General features: G+C 35.3%; 1 protein-coding gene across 1 annotated transcript in view; it reads left to right on the forward strand.

Moving 5' to 3' along the window:
- Positions 1–27,367, forward strand: part of LOC135118620 (uncharacterized) — a 160,110-nt gene that overhangs the window by 40,361 nt on the left and 92,382 nt on the right. The window contains exons 9-18 of the mRNA XM_064041088.1: positions 5,089–5,183; positions 5,443–5,566; positions 5,934–6,146; positions 6,315–6,485; positions 6,771–6,920; positions 7,384–7,516; positions 9,431–9,573; positions 11,956–12,130; positions 13,199–13,290; positions 18,535–20,075. Of these exons, the coding sequence (XP_063897158.1) occupies positions 5,089–5,183; positions 5,443–5,566; positions 5,934–6,146; positions 6,315–6,485; positions 6,771–6,920; positions 7,384–7,516; positions 9,431–9,573; positions 11,956–12,130; positions 13,199–13,290; positions 18,535–20,075 (2,837 nt within the window). The remainder of the gene's footprint in view (positions 1–5,088; positions 5,184–5,442; positions 5,567–5,933; positions 6,147–6,314; positions 6,486–6,770; positions 6,921–7,383; positions 7,517–9,430; positions 9,574–11,955; positions 12,131–13,198; positions 13,291–18,534; positions 20,076–27,367) is intronic.

Genomic DNA, 27,367 nt, shown 5'->3' on the forward strand with positions numbered 1-27,367 from the left:
GACCGTCGAGGGTTGCTATCATCGTTAACTCTTAATGTTGTGTATTTTGGATTTTTTGTCAACGTCACATTTTTTTTTGCTATTTTGTTCAATATAACATTAAATTCTTCAGCCAGGGTCCTTTTTTTTGGTAGACCTCTACAAAAGTCCAAATTTTACAGCATCAAGATTTTTCAAAAAATCTAAAATATGAACAATTGAAATTGAAAAGCCAGAATTAAAAATAAACAGAGGGTATGTTAAACACCCCGTAACAATAGATGAGAACAACAGCAATGTATTTGAAAGGCTATTGTTGAAATATCCAACATTTTAATATTTAGTAGCGACTCGACACTGACTCGCAATTGCAAATGGTGCTGATGAAACAAAGATTAAACCTTGTGGAATAAATATTGTATGCGAAGATGAGAGACGGATAAAAACAGAATAAAACACTCCAAATGTTAAGCTTGGATGAAATTCGTTTTGAGGACTTATTGAACAAACAGAAACGAAATTGAGGGACAATCCTTATTATTGTTTTAGTAACAGCGAAAATACTTTATCTTTTAGATACACTGTAAATGGGCTCCTTGTAAGGCACTGGTACTCAGCTGAATCTGGTTATACTGGAAGCCGACCCCATCATAGTTGGGAAAAGGCTCGGGAGATGATGATAGTCTGTAAATGGTGTCAATAAAAAATGTTTACACAACAAATGACAGTCTACATAACTTTTCGCATAATTTAACCATTAATCTATTTTGTTAAAGTAATTCTAGAGAAATAGGACCTACTAAAGTATAATAACCTTAATAATGTACACCCCAGTAATCAAGAGAAAGTAGGCTACTTACATCAAGATCCACGTTATATTTGGGGCAGTAAATCCATGAATTGGTAACGAAGCCTACTCCACAATGTACGAGAGGGTGATACAGCTGAGTTTGCACTTGCCCCTCGATTGCCCTCGAGTGCCCCGGGTTTGCAAGCCTTTATATTTTTCATTTTTCAAGTTAAGAGTTCCTGTGTATTATGTTTGTAGTTTATTTTTGTACGCCGAGGGAAGGATTTCGTGAAATGTGTTTCCAGATACATTGTGCAGTTGGAATGGATTATTACAACTAGATCACAATTAGGTACTATAGAAGAATAATGTCATGAAAAAAGACTTAGATTGAAGATAGTAAGTAGATAGTAGATCTATCAGTATGGCTTGAGAGAAAATATCTCTAACATACGTGATTCAGTATAAGAAATGATATAACACTGTCATTACTATAAGTTTAATACAGAAAAACTAAACTTACGAACATCTAAATCGTGGGTAATTCCAAAGGTACACAGTATAACGGATATAATTTTCCTCACGTTTTATGTCTCATCCCTTCAAGGAGGAATATCATAAAGGAGAGCGTCGTCAAACGAGTCTTTATTGCGATTCGTCCAAAATATGGCGGCCTTGGCCCAATTCTGTGACGTCACGAGCCAATCTCTTATCTCGAATATTAATAAAAAGGATCATCATTGGCTTTCTTAAGATCATTTCGAAGACCAGCAATCCCGATTACATGAAAATCTTTCCGTTTCTAATCATCATTAAGTTTGGAGTTCATTACGTAAAAGTCTGCCTTTTTGGTTATTGGACCTGAAACTCTTGTCTGACCTTTGATAAAAATAACACTGTCGCAAAATTCATATTTTTAAAGTTACTATGTCACAGTCAAGTTGACTTTAATTTGACTTCGAAAGGTTAAAAAAATGCGAAAGAAAAACATGTTTTTAAATCAGTTGCAAAGTCTGTTTTAGCTACAGAATTTTCGATACATAAAGTGAAGGAGGATTAGAATAACATTTCGTTTGAGGATTTATTTCAGCAGTATTATGAAACCTAGTTGTACCGTATATCATCATGACTCTTCGTAATAATCCGGCTGAAGGATTGGAATTCAGGATCCATAAATTATTAGATTACAATTTTCATATTGAATTCCAGCATACGAATGATATCGGAAATTAATATTGACGTATGCGATCATACGTTCCAGCGAAAATGGGATAATCTGCTAGATTTTTTCAATTTTGGCTACGATTTTAAGAAATTGCATTTTTCGTATTTTGGTAGTTCTAGATTTGGATTCGTGCCCAGAACATGTTGATACGTTTGTTCTTATTACATTGACACTCAATACTGCGAGGGTGCCAAATGTGGGACAACGGATTTCACTTTATCTTATGCTGTTTTCTTGGCTTGGATTTTTACGAAAATTTTATTCCTTTTTTTTCGCTGACGTCGTCTTACCTAATCGCAGAGTTTAAGATCACTTTGCAATATTACTATTTTTAAAGACTCATTTAATATTAATAAAACACCCGAAAATATTAAAGTTATTTAACAGTTTTTGTACAAAAATCCAGGCGTTATCACTTGAACCGGTACTTATAATGTTTGCTGTCGCCCATGTTCCAACGCCCATACAATTCATACGTTACCGCGTGGAACCGAATAGAAAATCTGCTATTTTGAAAGCACTCTTAAATGCAAGATAAAGGAAAATTAGACTGTGTCGTACCAGCATCATATAAATGCAGTTCATCACTGTCCTCAAATCCCATCTCCTTTGTTCTATGGTACAATACATATATTCCATGTCCTTAACCCACTTGCTATCATTGTCGTCACGTCTTCCCTACTCCTCGGCGAATACGCTGACTTAATCGACGCGACATTTTATACGCTCGTTCATTTTAATGATCCTACATTTCTAGTGCTGTTTTACAGATGTCTTTGTATTCTTCTTTAACTACTACACTATGTTCTTTGTTATTTAGTGACTTCCTTTGGTTTTAAGTTTAGGTAAATTTTGTGTATTATTTAGTTACTTACTTCCTTGTATTATGATCTTGAGTTTTTACTGCCGCTTTCAAGTAACCTTTTACACAGACAAGGTTTCAGTGTTATCTTCATAAGGTATTCCAAGTATTCTGAGATCCTTAAAATCTTGGCTGTGCAAGTGTCTAGGTTTCCAGAAAATTCTGGCATTATAATGTGAAGATGCACTCCGAGGAATGAAACCGCGACTCCAGGTTAAATAATAAAGTTTGTAGTTTATATCTTGGTCGTTTGACCAAAAAAGTATTTTTTTCATAGTTGTGAAAGAGAAACAAGTTAGGCAACTGAATAAAACTAAGAAGATGAAAATTAATAAAAAATAAGCAACAGAACATATCAGATCTCTCTAACACTACGCACACTATTAAGTCTTTAGATTTCCTCTCATACCCATCTAATCAAGATGCAAAATTGTATTGCACTACAGTCTTATTAGAATGTGTCTAAAGAGCTGCTCTTGACACTATTATTTAAATTCAAAGCACAGTCCTATTCACTGACTATAGGACCATCTCATTATCACGTACAGACGTAAATGTTACTCAGAATATTATATCAGTAGTTTATTATCCTATCTTATACTTTTACTCATTTTCATGAATGTAATTTCAGTCTCCGTGTAGTGGCAATTTCATTTTTCTGCATCACATTTACCTGGTCATAAAGTAGGTGCTTTTGGAATTATATTTGCTTTGAAGGTCTTATTTTCATTTCAGAGGCTTTCACATTTTGTGGCTCTGTATAATGAATTACATAATTATGCGTGGTTTTCATAAACGTTAAAAAGCTGTACCTTAAGGTTTAGAATCATATCATTTATACAAAACAATGCATGGTGTTAAAGTATCTACCGTAATATTTATTTTTCTAGTAAAAGCTTGCAATATTTCAGTTTTAATGGTTTCGCAAAGAACAAAATTGCCAAGAGTTGCGTCATATTATTTCTGCATTTGGTGTACGTCGGCAATTTTTTGCAATAATAGCATCTTTTGTGTTCGGAATATAATCCAAATTGCTTTCGACCTTTTTGACAATTCTAAATCAATAGATCCAATAATACGTTGAGATCGAAAGCTGTTCCCTCCTCTTAATTAGCGAGAACAATAGCGGGTGCAATTAGAGAAGGCTTAATGATTTCGGTAATCAATTTAATGAGTCGTTAGTTAAGGCGAATACATCGAACGGTCATAAGTATTGATTGGAGTAGAGGCTAGTAATTGGAAGTTGTATGCCTTAAATAGTCTAGTGGTTAAAGCAAGATTCTCAAGCACGAGTGTGCGGCTTTGATCCCAGTTCAGGAGAATACTAAGTATTTTTTCTGACTAGATGAAGTGGGACAATAAAAGGCTGGAAATGAAAATGACTGAAGCTTCAAGCAATCTTATATTACCTCTAGTCTTGGTTGGGCCAAGGTTTCTGAGTGCAATAGGTATATCAGGATCGTGTAGTTAGTTAGTAAGCTTTTACATAATTATAACCTGCAGCATCTGGATAACATTCACGGTTGATGAAAACAGGCAACCGCATTATTCAAGTATTTTTTTATGCTTCAAAGCACAATTCGGCTTTGTTCTTTAGCAAAACAAATACTATGTTTACGTGTCAATGAAATTTTTCTGTTTTGTGATTTTTCACAGAATTATTTATAGATCTACTATACCTGTAACTATTTCAAAGAAATTTTTGTTCTTACAAGGTCAAGCCATAAAAAGATTTATTAACACAGAGACCCTCTCTTACAGGTTTTTGGATTATGATAGTTTTAATCTATAATATAAAAATGAATCGCAAAATGTGTTGGTAAGCGCATAACTCAACAACGCCTGGACCAATTTGGCTAATTCTTTTTTTGTTGTGTTTGTATAATAACAATTGTCAGGAGAAGGTTCTTATGAAAAAAAAAATAGGGTAAAGTAGAGAAGTCAGTTGACGGGAGCGAAGCCGCGGGCAAAAGCTAGTACTAGATATAAATGCCTTATGTAGTTCGTAACGAATAAGATTACATGATATCAAGCTGCAACCACAACTGAGAATAAATAAAATATTAGAGCCGACAAGCAATCGCATTGCGTAGTAAATAAATAAAATTGTGCTTAGGATTGTTTTAGAAAAAATACTTTTATGATGTGAATATTATATCTCTCAACTACATCTTCCCTGGTTTATTGGTTGTCAGGTGGTGACTATACTAGCTTTTGCTCTTATTTTTGCAGGTCGATGGCGTTTCATTACACGGGGTGACGAACCATCGCGCTGTGGCATTGCTAAGGGATGCCAAGGGACCCGTAGTACGGCTGAAGGCTTTGAGGTAAGATGTGATAACCCTGGAAAATTCAAGGGCCCAAAATATGCAGTTATTACGTATGACGTATCTTGGCGTATTTTTTAAAGATTCCTGGCTGTTTTTCTGCCCAATAGATCTATTAGAAACAACATTGTCTACTGCGCATACGACGGCCTTATTTCAGATTTGCTTAGATAGATTTTACTTTTTCAAATAAACTAAATAATTTGCTGGTGTTGCCGTGTGCTCAAAACCTTTCTAATTTCAGTAATAACTCTTGTAGGTATCTCCGGGGGGCGGGGTTTGAGAAGCTTCAGAAAGCATTGGCTGCGCAAGATGGACGGAGGTCACCGATAGCTCCACCCAGTCCTTCTGTCACATCGCTCGCCAAGTATAGCTTTAGTGTGGTAAGTTTAGAAAGGTATTCGTAGACTTAATAGTGTAATGGTTTGATACAGTCTATTGTGGTATTGGTCCTTTCACATTTTTCCTCTTATACTTGAAATTTCTACATCCAGAGATGGCAACTTATACATACGGATTTTCTTACTGTCCGGTGTTTTTTTTTTTGCGAACGTAACTCCCAATCGTTTTATCTATTGAAGGAAAGAAACAAATAAAATAGACAAACAAAAATTATATATGTATATATGGTAGTACTACACTATACTATAGATGAAACATAAATTATGTTACCTGTGAGGAAGTATATAATGTAAAACTTAAACCTAACCAATTAATATCTAATCTAACAGTCAAACTCTTCCTCCTCAGTATGATGAATCAACAGTAATAGAAGCGGAACCCGAATCAGAAATCCTGCCTCATCTCCCATCACCCATGTCACCTTCCGAAGAAGCAGAGATTGTGATAGGAAGAGACGATGAAGTATCTGAACGGGAAGCGAGAAGAATACAGGACAAGTGGCGGGATATACTGAGGCAAGAGGCAGACTGGCCTGGACATCAGTACCAGTATGATATTGTGGTAAGTTGATTGGATCCTTAAGGTCATAGCTGTAAGGTATAAAGTAGTCTGAAAAAGTGGTAGGAAGAGATGATAAAGTGCCAGAGTGAAGAGCAAGAAGGATACAGTTACGTATTTTGTGTACAAACTCCTTAAAATAATATTAACACTAATGTTCTCATCCCTCAGGTGGGCACAATAATAAAAGAGAAGGACAACGGACTAGGCATATCCCTGGAAGGCACAGTTCGTGTGGTGGCTGGTAAAGAAGTGCAAGCGAGGCATTACATCAGGGCTATAGCCCCGAATGGACCTGTCGCCAGGCTTGGGATGTATAGGGTTGGAGATGAGCTGCTTGAGGTGAGGAAATATTAATTTTTTCATACTTTCGAAGGAAAATGCAGTTAAATGAGCTACGGCCTTAAGTCACAAAAACTCCTAAATGAAAATGGTTGGGCCAGTCAATATTTTGGACCAAACTCTCTAGCGGAACGACTTACCTAATATTGTTGCGTAGATTGGATCAATGGAGATTCAATAATATCTGAAAAAAAGTTTAAGGACATAAAAATGTATTTGAGGAACAAAATAATATGTAAAGTAATCATATTTCTTTGTATGAAAATTCTATCAACTTGATTGCAGGTAAACGGCTGGCGGGTACTAGGCGCGCATCACGTGGAAGTGGTGACGCGGCTGCGAGCTGTGACGTCACCCGTCATACTGGTGGTAGTGAGGAAGAGAGACCAGCAGCCCATGATCAATGAGAGGCTGTCCGACGCCGGGTTTGCTAGGGTAAGGCGAATTAAAGTAAAAAAAAAATCAGCGATAAGTCATGATTCAAAGATACAGCTTTAGATACTAGAAAAGTAAGAAAGAAAAGTACCCGTTCCCAGTGTCCTACTACCTTGATACCAATATTCGCCATGATAGATATATAATGGAAACTGACAGGAAATTCATACACCTTTTTTGTGGCTAACGCCATCTATTTATAGCTCCAAACTTATTTAAACAAACGCCATCTAGCTTCCCTTTTTAAAACTAGCTTTAGATTGACACACTATAGATGGCGTTTGCTGCACTATTACTCCAACTTCTTCAAGTTTTCGTGGGCTGTTGGTAGATAAAAAAATAAATAAAATTTTCTTAAAGACAAAGCCTATTTAGTTCTTACCTTTAAACAACACATAACATAGAAACTACTGATAACTAGAGCCAATTCATGATTTTTCATGGGACTGTTTTTTGTTCACAGAGTAATATCCTAGGCGGTAGTCTACAGGACTTGCTGAGTCCTCCTCAGAGACTCATCAAGGCCAAGTCTGAGAGTTCTGTGGCGTCTCTGTGCAGTGCTACCACCGTCATGTCAGCTTCTCATGATCATGATGGTGAGGAAATAATGTTATTGTTGAGCTTTTTTTTTTATTTGTGTAAAGTGCGTTTTTTGCTTGTCCCCCGGATTTGACCTAATTTCATTGTTAAACCCATTAACTATTTGAGTTTTTAAAGATACTGGACCAAAGAAAATACATTTAATTTTAATTTATTATATTAGTTTTTGTTCTAATTATTCATTATTTTGTTTTAACAGCATTTAAATAAACAGGAGTAGGCTTTTTTTGCTTGTCCCCAGCTGAATTCGTATGATTGGATCAAGAATATTTCGCGATTTTTCTACGGACGATATACTTTTTTTAAGGGGCTTAGTTTCGAAATGTCATCATTTAATAATATTCATCAATTCATTTGTAATATTCTGGCTTATTTACATAAAAAACGTATAAAATTACGATGATGAAATTTTGATCCATCCTGAACATTCAGTATTGTGACCGCATTTTATAGTACTTTAAGCCACAATTTTTGGGTCCTAATACTTTGAAACAAGCACTACTTAGACATATTACTGCTTTTTACTTTACTTTACTATTAAAGTCAAAAGGATTTTGAGGAACGTAGACGTTTTGTTGCTGGCTCCGTACAAGAACGGAATTTATGTTCAGATTTGTGTTTGAATTTTACTACAGCGTAACCAAATATTAGGATTGCTGTTTATTTCTAGAAACCGTCATTTCTTTAAGTTACTGTTTAAAATGACATCAAATGGAAAAGAACTACAAATAATTATTTATAATTTTTTTTAAATCGGCAAGTATGAAAATGTGACTTCCGTTTTGTGACCAAATCTATGGTCACATACGGGCTGAGCTCAAAGTCATAACATGACTGATCCTATAAAATTAAGTTTACATGGAATTGTTTCAGAAATTCAGAATAATAGTTTTCTGTGGGGATCAATTTTATTTTATTCATGTTTACAATCTTTATGTAAACGAGGTACAATATTTTTTTGTTATTATTTGTCCATTATTGAAAAGATATAGTATTTCTTGATTATTATTAAATGTTGATCTGGAATATTACATAATTATAATAATAGCGTCCATGTAGATGAAGCTTTATACTTTTCAGACGTTCAGGTGCGTGACTGTCCCTGTTTTCTATTTTAAACAAAAAAATATTTAAAATTCTTTATAAAATACTGTTTTGTTCTGTTTTCGCTCGATGGACAAGAATTTAATTTTGATTCATAACTAGGGATCACTGCAGAAATATATTTTTATTATAGCTTAATATTTTAAAAATTAATATCCGATGTGCATCAAAAGTCACATAATTGAAATTGAAGTTTGATTTTTGTTATAAAACGTTCAAAGAATTGTCGTGTTTTGTGTTTTTTCCTTTTGACAAGATTGTTTTCTTTAATTAGTAATAAAAATATTAATAATATTTTGTGTATTTTTTTGTTAATATCATACTCAATAGAGTCACATTCTGGAAGTGATCACATAGCTTTTTCCATTATGTATTCGGATATTTATTATTCTAGCTATATTTTTGGCGTTCCACCTTAATTTTCGTTAATTTCAATGTATACACTATTTAAAAATAAAAAAAAGTTGCCATAAATTAGACTTTTTTTAAAAAACTTAGTTTTATACATGTTGACACAAATAAAAAAAAAAGCTCTGTTACGTTAATGTTCTACGTGATGCGAATTTGTTTTTAGTATTGAAAATGTCATTTTCCGCCAGCCTTTAGGCGGTTTTGTAAATTTTTTGCTTCTATGTTTAGTAATCTGTGAGAAATGACTACATTGTACTTTTTACTAAATTAATTTGTGTGTTGCGAAATTCGCTGGTTTTCTTTTAGAATTGAAGCACGAAGCAATTGAAGGATCTAAATAACTATTTACTAGATATTCTTTTCCATTTACACTAATAATTTCCAACTCTTTTCAGAATTCTGCAGTGAGGATCTAGAGCGCGTTCGTTCGCGATCCCTGGAGCCCCTGAGCGGGCTCGCGATGTGGAGCGATCACGTCGAGTATATTCAGCTGCTGAAGGAAGATCGGGGACTAGGATTCTCGATACTGGATTATTTGGTGAGCAGCTTTTTGTTAAAGAACATGCATAAATTCATATTAATTTATTTATTTATATTATATACTAGCTTTCGCCCGCGGTTTCACCTGCGTCCCGTAGCCGGATGGTGTCAAAAAACCTTCTCCCGGGTCTAAGTTACCTCCCCTCTGATTTTCAGCCAAAACGGTGAAGCCGTTTTCATGTTATGTCGTGACAACGGAAAACGGGTTTCATTTTTATATACAGTGGGTTGCCAAATTATTAGGGACAGTTACAAAAACACGGTATTGGTAAAGTATTTGGTTTAAATTAATTATAAAAACACACTTTTTGACATAGTAAAAGCTTTAATATAATAAAACAACTATTTAAGAATGATATAAAAAATATTTAAGAATAAAATAACAAAAATAAAAATTTATAAATAAATAAATGTACATGCAGAAAAATTTGTCAATATTTTGTGACGTTGCCTTTCGCCTCAATGACTGCTGCTATACGCCTGGGCATACTTTCTATGCAGTTTTTTGCACTTTCTTTTATTTTTGGGTTATGGTGCCACACATTAATAAGCTTTTCGATCAGTCTAACCTTGGTGGTTATGTTCTCCTTGGCTATTTCAGCCTTGGTGATCTCCCATAGATTTTCTATGGGGTTCATGTCAGGTGAATTTCCAGGCCAAGGCAGTACTGGGATGTTGTGGTCTGCCAGGAACTTGGTTATGCTCCTGGCTTTATGGCATGGTGCTGAATCGTGCATAAACATGAATTCTTCACCGTCTGGAAACCATTCTTCAAGTGTGGGCAACAGGCGAGTTTGTAAAACTTGCTTGTACTGGTCTTGTTTCATGGTTCCCTGGACGATGTAGAGGCGCCCAACCCCTTTGGCACTTATGACAGACCACACCATTACCTTAACTGGGTGTTTTACCCTCTCAACAATGCAGTCAGGGTGGTATTTTTCACCTGGGCGTCGTCGCACAAAGCTGCTCTTGTCGGCTAAAATCTCAAAGGATGACTCATCTGAGAAACACACCTGAAAAAAAAATTAAGTTGTTTATATTTTTTATTTATGCGTTCTTAATTTAGTCAACAATAAATATGGACCCTATCTGACCTTACTCCAGTCCTCGATTGTCTTATGCCGGTGCTCACGAGCCCAGGCTAGACGCTTCTTTTTCATGGCCTCTGTCAGCCTGGGTTTCTTAGCGGGACGATGTCCTGTCAGGCCTTCCTCTGCTAACCTACGCTGCACAGTTCTCTTGGATATCATTATTCCAGACTCCTGAACCATCTGGGTTAATAATCCAGCACTTTTTTTCCTGTTATCTAAACAGATATCGCGTATTTTCCGGTCAGTACGAGGAGTTGTGATGCGCTTTCGTCCGCAATGACCTTTTCTTTGAGGTGTTATTGGCTGATCCAGGTCCAAAGAAATTTTTATTTTGTTGACTGCTGACTTAGAAACTCCAGCGATATCTGCTATCTGTCTTTGAGAGTGCTTGGTGTGTTGCAGAAGCGTTTTAATTTCGCTTTTCTTTTTTGGAGTCAAATCACAACCTCTACCCATGCTGAAAGGCAAAAAAAATATGAAAAAAATAAAAATATTGCAATACGTGCACGTAAAATGAAATTTCATGAATATTAAATAGTAATACTTACATTTAAAATAATTTTCAGGCACTAATACTGAAATATTGTTTGTCTAAAATTTTAAATTCGTCTTTCACTATCACACGTCTCCAGCAAACTGTAGCACTCACTTAATTTAAAAAAATGTAGAAAATAATCCAACCATCGAAATCTCAAAAACCACTTATAATATAAAGAGTAAAGAACAGGCAAACATAAATAAAACATTTCTGTAACACCTACACCACTTAAAACTGCAGTCAAGTGCATCCAACGTGAGAAATCGACAAAAAACGTAAGTGTCCCTAATAATTTGGCAACCCACTGTATATAGATAGATAAGGGATTATATGTTAAATTCCGGTACATAATTTATATTAATTTTCACGAAAAGATTGGTTTCTTAAATGTATTTATGTTATGATTTTTTGTATTTTTTAAAATTAATGTTAATTTTAGGAAGAACAAACAGTTCGTTTTTTCCAAAAAATGTCGTCGTAAAGCATTTTTTGTCTATCTAATTTTGGTGTGCGTACAATGACGATATCATTTGGAGTAGTTGTTGTCAGTTCTTTGACTTGTTAAAGAGAAGTTTCAAACAACTGCATTCTTTGAAAAACACAAGATAAAACGTCATAGTAAACAGTTGTTTCAATAAAACTGACGTTTATGTTGGTGGGCTTGAGTCTAAACTGCATGTATGTATGCACTAGGAAATATCGAGCGTTTCGGTGAACCTTTCAAGTGACCTCTACTTCCTTCTTCCCCCAGGACCCATCAGAGCCCGGCAGCTCAGTGATAGTAGTCCGGTCGGTGGTGTCAGGCGGCGCGGCGGCGCGCGACGGGCGGCTCGCGCCGGGCGACCGCCTCGTCAGCGTCAACGGCACGCACGTCGCCAGGAGCCCGCTCGCACACGCTGTGGCCGCCATCAAGGGGGCGCCTAGAGGTATGCCATTTGAAGTAGCTCTTTGAAGTAGGGGGTAAGGAAAGATGAGTAGGAATGCCATAATGTAGATAGGTCGATGGGCATGAACAAAACGATTAGTTACGACTGAACAAGGCTTTCGGATTCTTTGAGACATCTGTCAAAGACTTTTTAGTACAAAAATTTTGGCACTCTATTTTCTTAGACGATTCTACGTTATTGCACCTCCGCTAGTCATTTTATTCTCCATGAACTAGCTCCTATCCGAGATTCGGTGGGAACTATTTGGCACACATAGATAAAATAAACAGCAGATAATTTTGAAGAAGGAGCTCTTAACTTAAAAGTTTGAAGAGTCCCGGGAGGGGAAATTCACACTTATGGATAAATGTTACCAATTAGAAACTACAGATAATTTTGTCTGCAATTTATGGAAACTCTTCACATTACTACATAGAGTGCATGAATTCAATAGTTGACTACAAATCTGTAAAATATTTAAGAACAACGTAACAGCCAGGGAACTAATATTTACCTTCTCAGTGCGTTATCAAATGTTATACCTCTCATAGTTAAATACTATAATGATAGCAGTAAGTTGTATACAAACAAATGTCATAGATAAATCTGTAGGTAGTTCAAATATGTAACTGCTTTGGTGAAGTCGGTACTGTATTACGTTTGTTTTCGTAAAAAAATAAAGTGTTAGTGAATTTTAAAAGACGTCGTTCTCTCTAAATTTTTGCCGGGTTTAAGTTAGTGTACCATTAAGCTAACTTTATAAGGCTCTTGAGTCCGGTAGCCCCACTAATCTTTACTTAAATTGCGTTAACGGTGGGTTCATTTTAAAATTCTCTATCTAAATCTAGATATAGATAGCTTGGAATCCGCAGTAACCGCATAAAGTAGAGATTTTCCCAGAAATCAAGTTATTAAACTTATATAGAAAGACACGTTATACAGTAACTAGGTTGTTCATACTAAATATCAATCACTCCATCTCAAAAACGGATATTTATATTATTTACCAAAAACCCAAGTTTTTCCTCATACTTTTACATATTAACCTACAATTGTGTGTTGTTACAGGAATAGTGACGATCGGTATAGCTAAACCTTTACCGTGCAGTACTGTGGTCGGTGGAGAGAAGGCCAACGGTCATAGCATACAAAGCAGTCAGGTAAATGTTATTATATATAAATTTTCATTATTAAATCAACTAAAACTAGGTTAAAAACTAAAAAAAAAAATCAAAATATCTTGTACACAATATACTTGCTATATAGTATTTTTTTGCAATAATGTTGCCGTTAAATAAGAGAATTTACCAATTCAGTAATTGTCTATGTATAAAAAGAAGTTACTGCAGTTTATAAATGGCTTGGTATGGAATATTGTGTACAGGACGACATTAAAAGGGTGTCTTTTTGAATAGTGTTAATAAACCTTGTGAATGACTTAGTATTCGTATTTTGCATGAAATAATGTCTGGTTGGCAAATGTAAAGACTGTTTATCAAAATGTAAACATTTTGTCACTGAATAAGTATCATTCACAAGGTGTGAATAAACGAGGTTTTATATTTTGGAATTAACACAACATAATCAAAAAGTATTTACGGTTTCTTTTATTAATATAATTTTTTTTATTAAATAAAAAACCTAGAAATATATTTCGAGAAGTGTCGCGATATTGTACACTGAGGGGAAAATAAAAGTAAGTTACGGTTTCTCTTACTAAAGCTTGTCTATGCTTAGAGCAGTATTAATTACCTTAATTAACGTAGCATGCATTTTTATTACAATTCTATTCTTACTTCCAAATTCTTCTTGTACAATAAAGGGAATCATATTACCGCTCTAAGGATCGTTCTAGCAGTTCAGGAATTTTGGTTTCTTTCGAAAAGTTTTCTTGTTGAATATTTCCCTTTAGTGTACAATATTATTTGCATGCTTTATTGCTAGTAAATACAGCTGAAGATTCGTAAAATATATTATAGAATGTATATGATGATAATTTGATTTTGTAGTATGACGTTATTGATCAGCCGATTCTTATAATTATTTCCACCTTTTCAGAAATTGGAGTACTTCACAAAAATCCTGCGCCTGATAATGTCGTTACATCGAGACATTATGGAACTCCAACTCCAATGTTCCCAGGACATGATGGACCCGCAGCCTTTCAGGGTCCCTCCCAAGATAAAAGCGGAGATCACGATGAAATGACAGCGAGACCGGCTGCGGTACAGCGTTAGTGTCGACGTCCCACATACAGGGAACTGTCCCGATGACGGAGAATTCAACTGTGATGAACTTGATATTTAAATAAATAAAATCTTACATACATATTACAAAACGTGGTCGTAAGAAAGTATCGGCTTTAGTACTGGGTTTAAAACTGGTCTCAAATAAAGTTAAAGCTGTAAACCCAGTAATAATCCAGGCACTTTTTAAAACCACGTTTTATAATAAGGTGGTTTGTGTTAAATATAGGATATTTGCTGTTGTGAACAAAATTGGGTGGTTACCCGAAGAAAATTACAAAAAAATGTTCTAAAGTTGATTTGCTATTGTTTTACACTGAAATTTTTAAGACTATCTCTGCTGATTGCCCCAATATATGTAGTTGTAAGATTTACGTTGATAGTATGTCTTCCTTCGATTTGTTAAAACCATAGCGGTGGTTAAGAACTGATTGTTAGCAATGAAGCTCTTTTTTGGAAAGTATCAATTCATTGATACGATGGGAATCACATTTATTACTTCACAGAAATGGAATTTGATTGTTATAAAAAATAATTTAGGAATAGCTTCGCGAAATAAAATAAGACGTCCACCAAAAGCGTGAAAGCAAAAACAAGACTTTTTGTAATTTTGTAAATGAAATTGGTCTTATTAAAACGTCCACATTTTGAATACTTATGAGCTTGAAAGTTGGTCAATGTCGCTTTATTTTACTTTAAATCTATCGTATACTAAATTGTCCTGTTATTTAAGCTAAAAGTAAGCACCTTTATACCTATTGGGTTTTTGAAATGTTAGTGTTAAATCTTCACCTTTTCTCTTCAAATCTCGCTTGATACGAAATTAGCTAGTAATTATAAAATAAAGGCAATGCTGCGAAAGAATTAATTCTAGGATAAAAATGTTTCTTTCTGTGGTCACATAGGTTTACAAAGAAAATAAAAGAATATCTCTATGCATTAATATAACAAAGATAGTGAAAATTCTACATGTCTAGTCAATAGCTATTTGAATTCCTGATAATTATAATTGAATTCTCAAACACAAATGCTCAAATGCAAGTACATATTTATTTCAGTCAAAACTTAGTGTTACAAGCTTAATGTTATAATAAAATAATTGTGATCTTAGATATCGATGTCTATTTATATCATGGTTGTGTAGATGCGAAATATAGTATAAAGTATATAGATTTAATATGTGTTAGCCGTCAATTTCTGATATGTGATAGTTTCTAGTCAAATTCTCGTAAATCGTTACAAAAATCTACTAAAATCAGACAATCTTTAGTTCCTTAAGTTTTAAGAGAATAATTGAATATACTCTTTTTTATTATTTTAAAAATGAAAAAGTCTTAAGTGAATCAAAATTATTTATGAAGGTACCTAATTTGCAGTTATTGTACATCTACTGAAACAATTATAAAAACTACAGTCAATTTGAAAAGGAATTAAATATTTAAAGCTTCGCTTGAAATTATATAATGTCGTCTACAGGTAATTCATAACATATCATAGGATAAGCAACGCAATTGTTTTATGTAAATATACTGATATTTTAATAAAATAATATAATTTACAAAAAATATATTTATTGATTGATAAAATTACCTAAAAAAATATAAAGACTGTTAGTACTTGTGTTGTAAATTCGGACATTCCATATTATGCGGGTATTTATCAAAATGTCCTATTTAGTGTTACTGTCTGCAACTTCCATAATGTGAAAATATTTTTAGTTGAAAGGAAAATATTGTAATGAAGAGTTATTGCTACTAAGGCACTATCCTTTTTATAATATATCATCAAATGACCCCTCTCGCGATGGGTGCAACGTGAAGGAGTGTCAGAGTCTTACCGACTAAAACCCACCATGTTCCTTCTTAAGCCCAGGGCCGCGGTAACTCTTTCGAACAATCCCGCAGTCCTAACTGCACTGTACGGTGTAGGTACTCTTCAAGATTATTGAAATCTTGTAGTTTCAAATTGCAACAGTGTGTAATAGCTCTTCACCATATTCGTAATGCCACCTATCCTAGGCTTTTAAACAAATGTTTCTAAGTTACTATAAATGTCGGTAGATACGCCTGTCCGTCGCTTACGTCCTTGTTGCTACGCTTCGTTGTGTCGCTAAATATACGTTGCACATCATTTGTATGGGTTTTATTTCTATTCCAAGTGTACCCACGTATTTTATGGTATTTCTTAGTATTTTGCGTTGTTTAGTTGTAAACGGAATATTGGTAATCAACTGAGTAGGTATAGTTTATGAGTTTCAAAATACGATTTACCTATTTATAATTATGACATCTGAGATATTTTCTGTAGCAGTTTTCAAAATTACTAAAAGCAGCCTTAAAATGCTTTCACAATCAAGTATTTTCAGTCGGCCTAATTTACAACTATACCCACGTTCACGATTACGTAATTTCATATTTTCAATCGTGTGGACAGCAAATTGAGGCAACTCATTTTTATTAAGAAAAATTACAATAATTTTCCATTTTACTGCTGTTTAAGGTATATTTTTAAAAAATTTCAGAAATACAATTACACTGTTGTCAATTCATCGATAAATGTAATTATTAAAGTAGTTAAATTATAAAAATCTGGTATTCCTAAATTAGCTTTTCCATTGTTAATTTAACCCGCGAGCACTCGCGCTATGAGCATTTTGCTCACAGTAAATTTTAATCACGAGCCATTTAGTGAAAATGATGCGTACAGACATAGTTCTTTCGGTAGCTGAGTTTTAACCCCTCCCTCGCCCCTAGATACAGTTCACTTTTCGCCAGGGTGCTCTAGTCCCTCGGACGAGGAGTTTTGTTGCACCGTTTACCATCAAGCGGCGTTTTGCTCATCGCGCGGGTGTCGACGTAAGTACTTTTCTCCTCGTGACTTATTTTTTGTTTTCATCATATTATTGGTTTTACTGCTACTTTTATGTAATATTATGGTTTTAAATTACTGTCATAAAATACTATCATGTATTTTTATTATAGATGGATAGAAGAGATGAAAGAATTTTGGCGTGGTTCATGGAAGAAGACTTGGAGGAAGACATTGAGGATCCGTCTTTTAGGGCCGATGATATTGAAAGCAATCGAGCCAGTGAACACAGTGATCGTTATACGGACACTCAACAATCTTCATCAGGAGTAGAAGGTGAGGTTTCTTCAATTTCATTGGGGAATCAGCTGTGTTACGAAGGCAAAGATGGGACCATCCGTTTCGTTCTAATGTAAGGACAAGAGCTCACAATATTACTCACAAAGAAGAATATTCTGTTGCAAGAGTGGCATGTAGGTGGCCGCTGAGATTATTTTTCACGTTCCTAACAAACTAACATAGCCGGAATCAACAGTCAAATCATTTACCAGGAAAACAGGAATATAATCATAACGCGCAGAGATTACTTGAAAAAACTAGCTCTTCAACTAATACAGCCACATATCCAAAGAAGAAACACCTTCTAGAACATTGCATATCCTCTACAGCAAGTGATTAAAACATTTTGTACCAGATTTCGAGATACCAGGACAAGAAAAACCAAATGGTATCTGCGCTGTTTGCCGAAGGCGCAAAAATCGCAAGACCAAAAAGTGCTGCATTTACTGCCAAAAATTCTTATGTAACGAACATAGTCATACATTATGTGATGTATGTAAAGGTCGCATATATGATGGAGATTAATTATTCTTATACATGTAAGCTATTGTTTGAAAAGTTTTTTATTTGTTTAATTTTTTCCGCGAGACTGTCTTAGAAGGCGTGCAAATTACTAAGTATGATTGTTAATTAAAATAAAAAATAATAATATTAAAAAAGTTCTAAATATATGTTTTTTAGATTAAATAAAGTGTATTTTATTTAATAAAATAAAGAAATAATAATATCACCTGGTAAAACCTGCATTTAATAACATTCATAAACGTGAGCAAAATGCTCTACGCGCGAGAGCCCGTGTGATTTCTAAAGGCGCGGGTGCTGGCGGGTTAATGAGCATTCCCAACTGAATAGGTAGCTAATGAAAAAATAAACAATAAAGACCACCATCTGTTCACTCCCGTTCCAGATTACTGATCGTAAGCCATCCACTCCAAACACACATAAAATCTTAAGTAGTTTACACTTCGTCGTTTTATTGTCAGCTATCAATAACTCCTACTTGTTCCACAGGAATGTATTAACTCCCTCGCGTCGGATGATCACACCGGCATGGATTCCTTCCACGAATGTCTCCAAGAGTACGGAGAAGGACTCGAAGTAGTACAAATATGTCTCGAACCAGAAGAAGCGTCTATAAAGGACGATGAACTATCAGCTCTAGGAGATCTCAGTCTTGAAGATTGTAAGAAAATCAAAAGTGATGTAATTACAAATTCAAAGTCCGAAATCAAAATCAATGGAGTAACTGAGATGAAGTATTCGAAATCTGAGGAGTCTTTAGATGAACATGATGATGATATGACAATAACTGAAGATGATGTGTTAGTTGCTCCTCGAGAACTTCCCGATACTAGGAGTAAATCAGCCGATAGGAAAGAAGATGGCGAACGATGTTTATCTAAACAGCAGAGTAAAGATATTTCAACGTCAGACGAAATGGTTTTCGCAGTCACTCCAACTGGCTTAGAAAGAATAAGTTTTGACAAGTATTGGAAAGAAAGCGATGTGAAAATAGATAAAGAATTAGTTAAAGTTAAAAGTGATGAAAGTTGGAAAGAGTGTCTTAACTCTCCAAACGAAGATACGGTTAGTTTCTTCGACGCAACCACTAGAATATCCGTCCAGGAAGAGAATAGTTCCCTATTGTATATAGATCACGAAATTGACGGTTACGAAACATGTCTGGACGAAGACTCGTCATCACAAAAGTGCACAGTAAAACAAGCTCGTAAAATGAACGGGGATACTGACATCAAAGAATTTAGTAAACACGATGAAAAAATAGCATTTAAAAACAAAGACAACGATGTAAGTGCCAAAATAGTGAAGGAACAGAACACTGCCAATACGACGAGTTACGACGACGTCTCGTACCCGTACGTCCACGAACATATAATAAAACAGATGAAATCATTGAGGATAGAACCTCTTAACGTAAACATTCATAAAAAGAAGAAGAAAGATAAAAGTCCAACGAAACCGTCCAAACAGGAAAGAATACAATGCGTCGAGTATTACAACGATCAAGCTGAATGCTTAAAAGAGATACGACAGAAGAAGCTAGAAGAAGAGGAGAAGAAGCACAAAGAATATAAACACAAGGAAAAGAAGCACACAGACGAACACAAGCACAAAGGAGAGCACAAACACAAAACCGAACACAAATACAGAGACGAACACAAGAGGAACAAAGAAACAAGTCTAGTGGTTATGGAGAAGAAGAACAACCTAACTCAAGAACCAAGTGAAGAATCAACAGATTTAGAAACGAACTATGTGCCTGGTTGTCACAAGTGCTTTTTAGAGAACTATGCTTACGCGATAACTAAAGCGTACATGGCCGAAGCGAATGCGTGTAAATATTGTGAAGTGATACGGGAGATGTTAGAAGTGCCTAAGAACTCTAACCGCCGGGGTTCGGCTCCGGCGCTGGTGAACCTAGACAGCTGCTCCGAGACAGATGAAGAGGATCTGTTGATGGTGCCCATGGTCAAGGATCGGAGGAAGTCTGCTGGGATCCTCAAGTTCCCTAGTTCGTCGAGGAGGCCTAGGTGAGTCGCATTTACTCGTATTTATTTATACCTTTGTGTTTAGGTTATTTTAATAGTTCTACAGTTATTGTTACATATTCCTTTTCTAGAAGAATTATGTATCCGTGAATTCATCTGCAATTGATTTAGGATGTATTATAAAACATGATAATATTGCTGCAATCAAAGTCAACAATTGTATTTATTTCATAATCATTATTTGCAGTCCCTTTTAAAATGGTTGTTGCTGTCTCGTTTCCACCATTTTCTTCATTTGTTTACTATTTAGAATTATGTTCACTCAAGGCTTAATTTATCATACTAAGTTGCTTATTGTAAATTCTTGTTCAGTCACCTGGACATCACGTGCAGAGAAGGGTAACAACTAATGAGTTTAGCCGTCATTATCTGCTGGAAGCTCATAAACTGCTAATCCGATTTTGACAACGTATTCTTCAGCGTTTTATTACCTAGGCACTTAGTTTTCTATTAACTTTTCCATCAATACTTTCTACATTGACGATATTATTTTGGATTTCATCTATAGTAGGTACGTCATGATTCTTGATTTAGTTACCAAGCGATACTATGATATTAGCCAATGTTATCTGTAAAACAATTAGCAGTAATGATTAAACACAAACACACGACCACAAAAGATTTCCTGCCTACTCGTGCCTAATGCGATGAAGCCTTACTGAAAGGACGGGCTTACGTCTATCTGTTTAGACCTAAACATTCACCAGCTCACCTAAAGCAAACCGTATGTCTTCACTAACAGAATCCATATTTGCTCAACTGCTTACGTCCTCATCACTAAATACTTTTGCCAGTGGAATTTGAACTGTATGTATAAGAGATTAGTGAAGGTTTTGGATTTTATGAAGTTGAGAAGGTTGATCTTATAAACGTGATGCTAACTCTAATATCGTCAAGTTCAAGTTGTCAAAGTCATTGTTGATTTCACGTGATGATCACATGAAGTTAGGAGTGGTTGGGAATTTATAGTTTCATAGATTTCCACACGCATTCAGGTCGACAGTATATTATTTATGGAAATGTTAAGATGCCATTATAGCATTTTTTTTAAAATTATCTTTGAATTATTATGGTTTACTTTTCTCTATCTCACTTAGCCAGTTTCAGCCATCCCATGAGAACTATGTACAAACCTAAAAAAGAGCTATCCACTATAAATGGGCTATGTAATACTGAAATAATTTTTCAAATTCGTCCAGAGCTTCCTACGTTTAGATATACAACATATAATCACTTCCGGAGATATTCTGACACTCTTTCACAGAGCAGTAGTTTATCTCATCTAGTTGTGTCACACACTATTCCTTTTGCCCTTCAAAATACTAACACTAAACTGCATTTTGAACAATTGCTGACTCCTACATACCTAATTACTAAAAGGTTATGCACCCAATAAACTGAAAACACCAAACAAACTGCCCTTTCCGACATTTAACTAGATATAACCACGAAATAATTCACATATGAGTGTTTAACTAATTTCGCAGAGTGGCCGCGTCTCCCACGGGACAACGTAATAATGTAATGAGGTGATCCTCTAAGGACAGCTATTCAATAATAATGTTTTATCATCAATATGTTAATGAAGACTTATTGGCCTAGTTTCTTTTTAATGGAAAATGATCTTACATGGAAAATTGTTGGTTGCTGAAAATTAATTGGTTGTTTATATTTTTTTCGTTGCGATGAAGGTTTAAATTCAGTTGAATGAGCTTAACCTTTTAACGTATAGCAAATGAATGCTTTTTAACAGTTTGATCTGCAATGACTGTGTTTCGGATGGCACGTTAAACTGTAGGTCCAGGTTGCCAGTGAACATTTTCGGCAGTCGTTACGGGTCGTCAGACTAGGAGGTATTGGGTTGGCCGGGTAAGTGGGTTGAGGAGATCAGATAGGCAGTCGCTCCTTGTAAAATACTGATACACAGCTTCATTCGATTAGCCTGGAAGTCAAAAAGCTAGGTAGATGATGAATTACGACTACTTTTTTCCGGCCCATCTAACATATCTATAATAATTAATTTACCGAGCACTGGAATACTTCTCTATTATTATTATTATGTAGTAAGTCAATAACGCCTATAGTTAAACATGGTTTATGGGTACTAATGACGCCTCTCCTTGGCACTAATTAGCTTAGTTGCGTGTAAATAATACACATGTGTTACAAATAGAAACAAAACTATATCGCCGATTATCGACACGTGTGAAACCCAACCTTATTATATTATTTTTTGTACCATGTCTTATGGGATTCTCATACTGACTTCAATATGATATTTCCTACTTCACTATTTTATACAATTATCCAGTATTATTCACAGAGAAAAATATAATAGCATGATTTCACATTATATCTATGTAAACGCTACTTAATTTCCCATCTGGAACCGCTGAACCAATGATTTCAAATAGTTTAAGTAAGTGCTATCACTTGTAAATACAATCATGAAAAAAAAATTAATGTAGTAAAAGTCTGAATTAAATGAATGCTACACCATACGATAATGATACATTGAAAACGCAAAAAAAAATACGAAGAACAATTATTAAAAAATAAATAAATATAAACAAGTGAAAGTAGAACGCATCAAAGAAGTAACAACGTACCTTTTTTTCTTCATGTGTAACAGAAATTCGCGTGACCGCACTATCCTTGGAGACTATCAAATAAATGGCGCCCTATAATAAAACTCTTGTGTAGAAAATTAATGAAAATAAAATCCAGGCCCGCGACAGCTTATGCAGGATTAAAGAAAACACTAGTGATGGGATGAGGGGGCTAGTTTGTGTGTCATTATCGATAGATTTGAAGGTAATAGACCCTGGCGGCAATGAAAATGATGCTTGTCTTTGGCATCTCGAATCACTTGCTTATATTCTCTACACCTCATTAAATTGTTATGTAAATCATCAAAATGTAATACTTTAGTTAAAAAGATAAATTTTAACTAAAATATTCAGCTCTCAATAAACAACCAACTTCCTAACGCAAAGGAAACTAAAAGACAACACAAAAACCCCACATGAAAAAAAGCTTAAATTGATAGCTTAAGGAAATTGGCCATGACTCCATCGATCGTTAATCAATTAAACAAATTGTTTCAAATTCCGGTGAGCAGATAAATAAACGTCGATAAATTGAAGTTTCAACGTGAACATTCAGACTTTCCCAGTATATCCAGACATGTAATGGCGGCACCACTCGGGAACGAAACGTCAGTTGCCTGTCAAATTTATTACTTTCAAAATTAGTTCTGTGGTCAGCCGTCGGTCAAGAAAAACTGGTTGTAAAAATGTTTACTTTAAATACGTTTAAATACTAGCTCATAAAACAAAAAGATTTACGTTGTTTAACCATTAAAATGAATGATGTCTTAGCTTTTTATGAATTCGTCTTCATTGTTTTGAACTTTTGAAGTAACTGCAAAGGCCAATAACGTTGAAAGAAGAAAGAGTTAATTTTTCATATATTGTTAAGCAAACTGTCTGTCAGTGTTTTCGCTCAAATGTAAGGATCATTAATCAGTCTGCTGATTTTGTCGATATCTCAATTGCTCTTTGTTTTTTACAGTCGTTTATTATATTTATGAAATTGAAGTATGAGCAGACGGTACTTTATTATTTACTGACGAAAATAGCTTCATGAAATAACCGAAAATAGGTAAACAGCAGTAGTAGATAGAAGTTATAAAATTATTTTATTTAAGTCTCGTCAATTATTTTTTGACTAGTAATTTTCATCATCTTCCGAGCATTTCCCAGCTTGTTGTTTTCCCACCTATGTTGGGGTCGGCCTTCATTTTTCTACAAGTATTTACAAAATACTATCGAGCATTTACTGCGTACCTTCTACTCAAAATACAAATATTTTTAAACGCATCATTTGCTTTTCTATCGTCATCATCGACAAATCACTCCTCGACACTTCCCATCCCTAGTAGAAAATTGTTAATACCCGTAATTGAGTTATGTCCAAGCGACCTCAATGCTCCATTGCGGATTGTCAAGCGGCTGCCGGCAAACGTTACATTCGTCATTAGCCGACATATTCGGCGAAAGTCCATCGGTTCGCCGAAAGCCTGTAGTTTCGCCGACAGTTAGGCCGAAACTGGAGTGATAACGGTGGTTTGACATGTAGTGTTGTCTTGCTGTGTTTAGTGGTTTCTGTATCGGTAAGTAGATCTTTCATTTTAATTTAATTCAGTATATTACTTAGAGTTTCCAAAATAATAAATTAGGATCGATCAAAATATCGATTCGATTCAAAGCTCTTCCCTACAATATCTATCGATACAAGATGTGAATTAATTCGTTCATACCTATTTAAATTCTATGAATATCCTCATAACGTTACTCATGTAACAAATTGCAGTGTATGACAAACCTTCTAAGTACTGTTTATTACCTCCGTAATATTATTACGATCGCTATAACATTTTAATGTTTTCCAACTAGTCATCCCACTCTGCTTACCTTATAATTTCTTGGCATGAAGTTATGCGACATAGATAATAAAAGAGCTTGTGTATTTGCTTGAATGCGCTAATGTCAAGTACTACTGGTCCGATTTGAAAAGTTATTTCAGAGGTAGATAGCTCATTTATCGAGAAAGGCTTTAGGCGTCTTTTATCCGGGTGTGCGGAGTAATTCATATGTGCTGTGGGCGAAAATGTAGGTGCTAGCTAGTGATTCTATATTGTTGGAACCTACTCTGAAATTCAGCCATTCGTTAGTCGCTTTAAATAATCACCTACACTGTAAAGCAGTATTTACTACTTGACGCTCCTCATTGTAACGTAATTGTTGGACTATTATGTCTTCTTTCAACAATAACTTATGAGGCTTCTAACAGAATGAAAGCGGCTTAAATGACCTTGGAGGTGTTAGACGTATTTTTCAGCTCTGATTTTTAAATAACATATTATTTGGTAAAGATCCAGTGAACGTGTGGTTAAATTATCCTGTTTGATGTAAAATTACAAATAAATAATATTAGCTTCCACCACCAATTCCGCCCACGTCTCATAGGAACTACTTTCCGCGCCCGGATAAAAAGTGACCTACAGGCACAGCCCGCCTCGAAACATCCAAGTTCTGCCTTTATACCAATTTCATTTAGGGTCGAAAGATCATATGTGTTCTTCTTCCATTCTCTTCCGTCCCTCCACAAACCATGCGCTGTCTAATCATCACCAAACACATATTATCTCTTCACAACCCTGTGTCCCGATTATTCGCAAGTTAACAACATCGATACAGATCCGAGTATTCGGCAAAAGTGCATCGGATGCAGCTAACACAATTTGATGCTCCACCGAGCGGAAGAACTAGTGAACAGAACATTAGCGATGCCTCATCAGAGTGAATCGAATTCTGTTTAATTAGATACCAGGTGATGATATCGTAGGTGTATTGTAGGCACAACGCTTTTTGTAAAAAGACTGCGGATCCTTTATTAACAAAATGCTACTGCGCATATATGAAGCCACTACCTGGTTAGCGGATATTGGGTCATCAAGGTTGAGGAAGTCAGAAAATTAATAGTCGTTTCAAATCTTTTCAAAAAGCGCAACTGCCTAAGAGTCCCGATCTACATTCCTGGATCGGTCCGAAATGTTTACGTTGGTATTTGATGATATTGTCATGTGAACATCTTTAGCAGTCGTTACGGGTATTCAGAAACAAGTAAGTCTGACAACTAGTCTCACACAGGGGTAGGTATTAGGTTGCCCGGGTAACTGAGTTGAGGAGGAGGAGGTCAGATAAGCAGTCATTCTATGTAGCACACTGGTACTCAGCTGTACCCGGCAAGAATGGAAGCCGACTCCAACATAGTTGGGAATAGGCTAGGAAGATGATGTGAAACTAACTTCGGGGACACTTTAACTTTTCGGAGCTGCAAAGTTATTTGATGAAACCTGTATTATCGTATATAACCTGCGAGAATATACTTAGATAGGTACTTGGGTAAAGGGACCACGTAATTTCAAATTCAGGTTGCGAACCCTTCAGTTACTAGATAACTTGTTAACTAAGTTCAATAATTATGTGATTATCGTGTTCATTCCACTTCAGTGAACTCTGAGGAAGTCTAGCTTGAATGTTACGTTAGTTTATCTGTTGAATGCCTGTTCACAGCCAATTATAGATATTCTAAACTTAGTACAAGTAGTGTCAGGGCATCCTTAGTTCTTACTTTGAAGGATAGGTACTTATGTACTTTTGATAGTAGAAAATTCTCGCGGTAGAATAATTAGGCTACTAGAGGCACATTAATAAAGTTAAGCTAAGCTTGCCACAGTTATCCTTGGATACCCATTCCATGGGGAGAAATTTCGAGCCTACGAAACCACAAGAGGAGGTTATCAGCTATCATAGATGTTTGACATAATCATAGAAAGATCATCATCCACTTTAAAAAAAAAACGTATTTTAGCTCAGCAACCGACTGCTAAGATCAGACGGGCAGTCGCTGCTTGTAGAATGAGATCAAGATCTTTGAGTACAAACCACTTCCGATATATCAAAGGAAACACGCAAAACGCAAAAGCATGTTACAAAAAAAAAAAAGATTTTTTAGATACAATGCTGCTTATAATTGCAATGCAATTAAAGCAATTGTTTATGAAACAATAAGATTGAGCGCAACGCGTGGGGAAGCCATTTAGCATCATTACGCAGACACGCGACTGTCATTGGAATAAATCGACGACACACGTGACTGTGTTGGTGTTATTCGCTACCTTCCTACGTGTGTTAGAGACGTGTTAGTATCCTTTGTAAAATGGGCACTGACCAAGAGAAACAGGCTACGCATGATATTGGAATTACTAACCTAATAGTCAAAATTGGGAGGTACAAAGTCTATACTGAAATATCTCATGGTAAACATACACTATCTTCCGCTAGAAGCTTCAGACGCGTCCCGTGAAACGCCTCAACTAAAAGGTAGCCTTTAGCCTTTCACGATGGATAGCACAATTATCTACAACTCAATTTTTTTTTTCAAATTGGTCTAGTAATTCATCAGATTAGCGAGTTCAAATAAAAATTATGTAGCTTTATAGTATGTATAGTAAAGATTTCAACAATGACAGAAGCTTGCCTATTTAAAGCCTATAAATGCGTATAAACTGTCCTAGCACTTAGCAGTGGCAAGGTACAGTGTGTACATTTTTTTTTTGTATCGCAAATGGTAATAACGGATTTGATGAATCTTGGTTAGCATAAGCTTAGAAGTGCTTTTACGAAGCGTATGGAAACTGCTGGCAG

This window comes from Helicoverpa armigera, chromosome 24 (assembly GCF_030705265.1).
Source record: "Helicoverpa armigera isolate CAAS_96S chromosome 24, ASM3070526v1, whole genome shotgun sequence".
Taxonomy (NCBI): Eukaryota; Metazoa; Arthropoda; class Insecta; order Lepidoptera; family Noctuidae; genus Helicoverpa; species Helicoverpa armigera.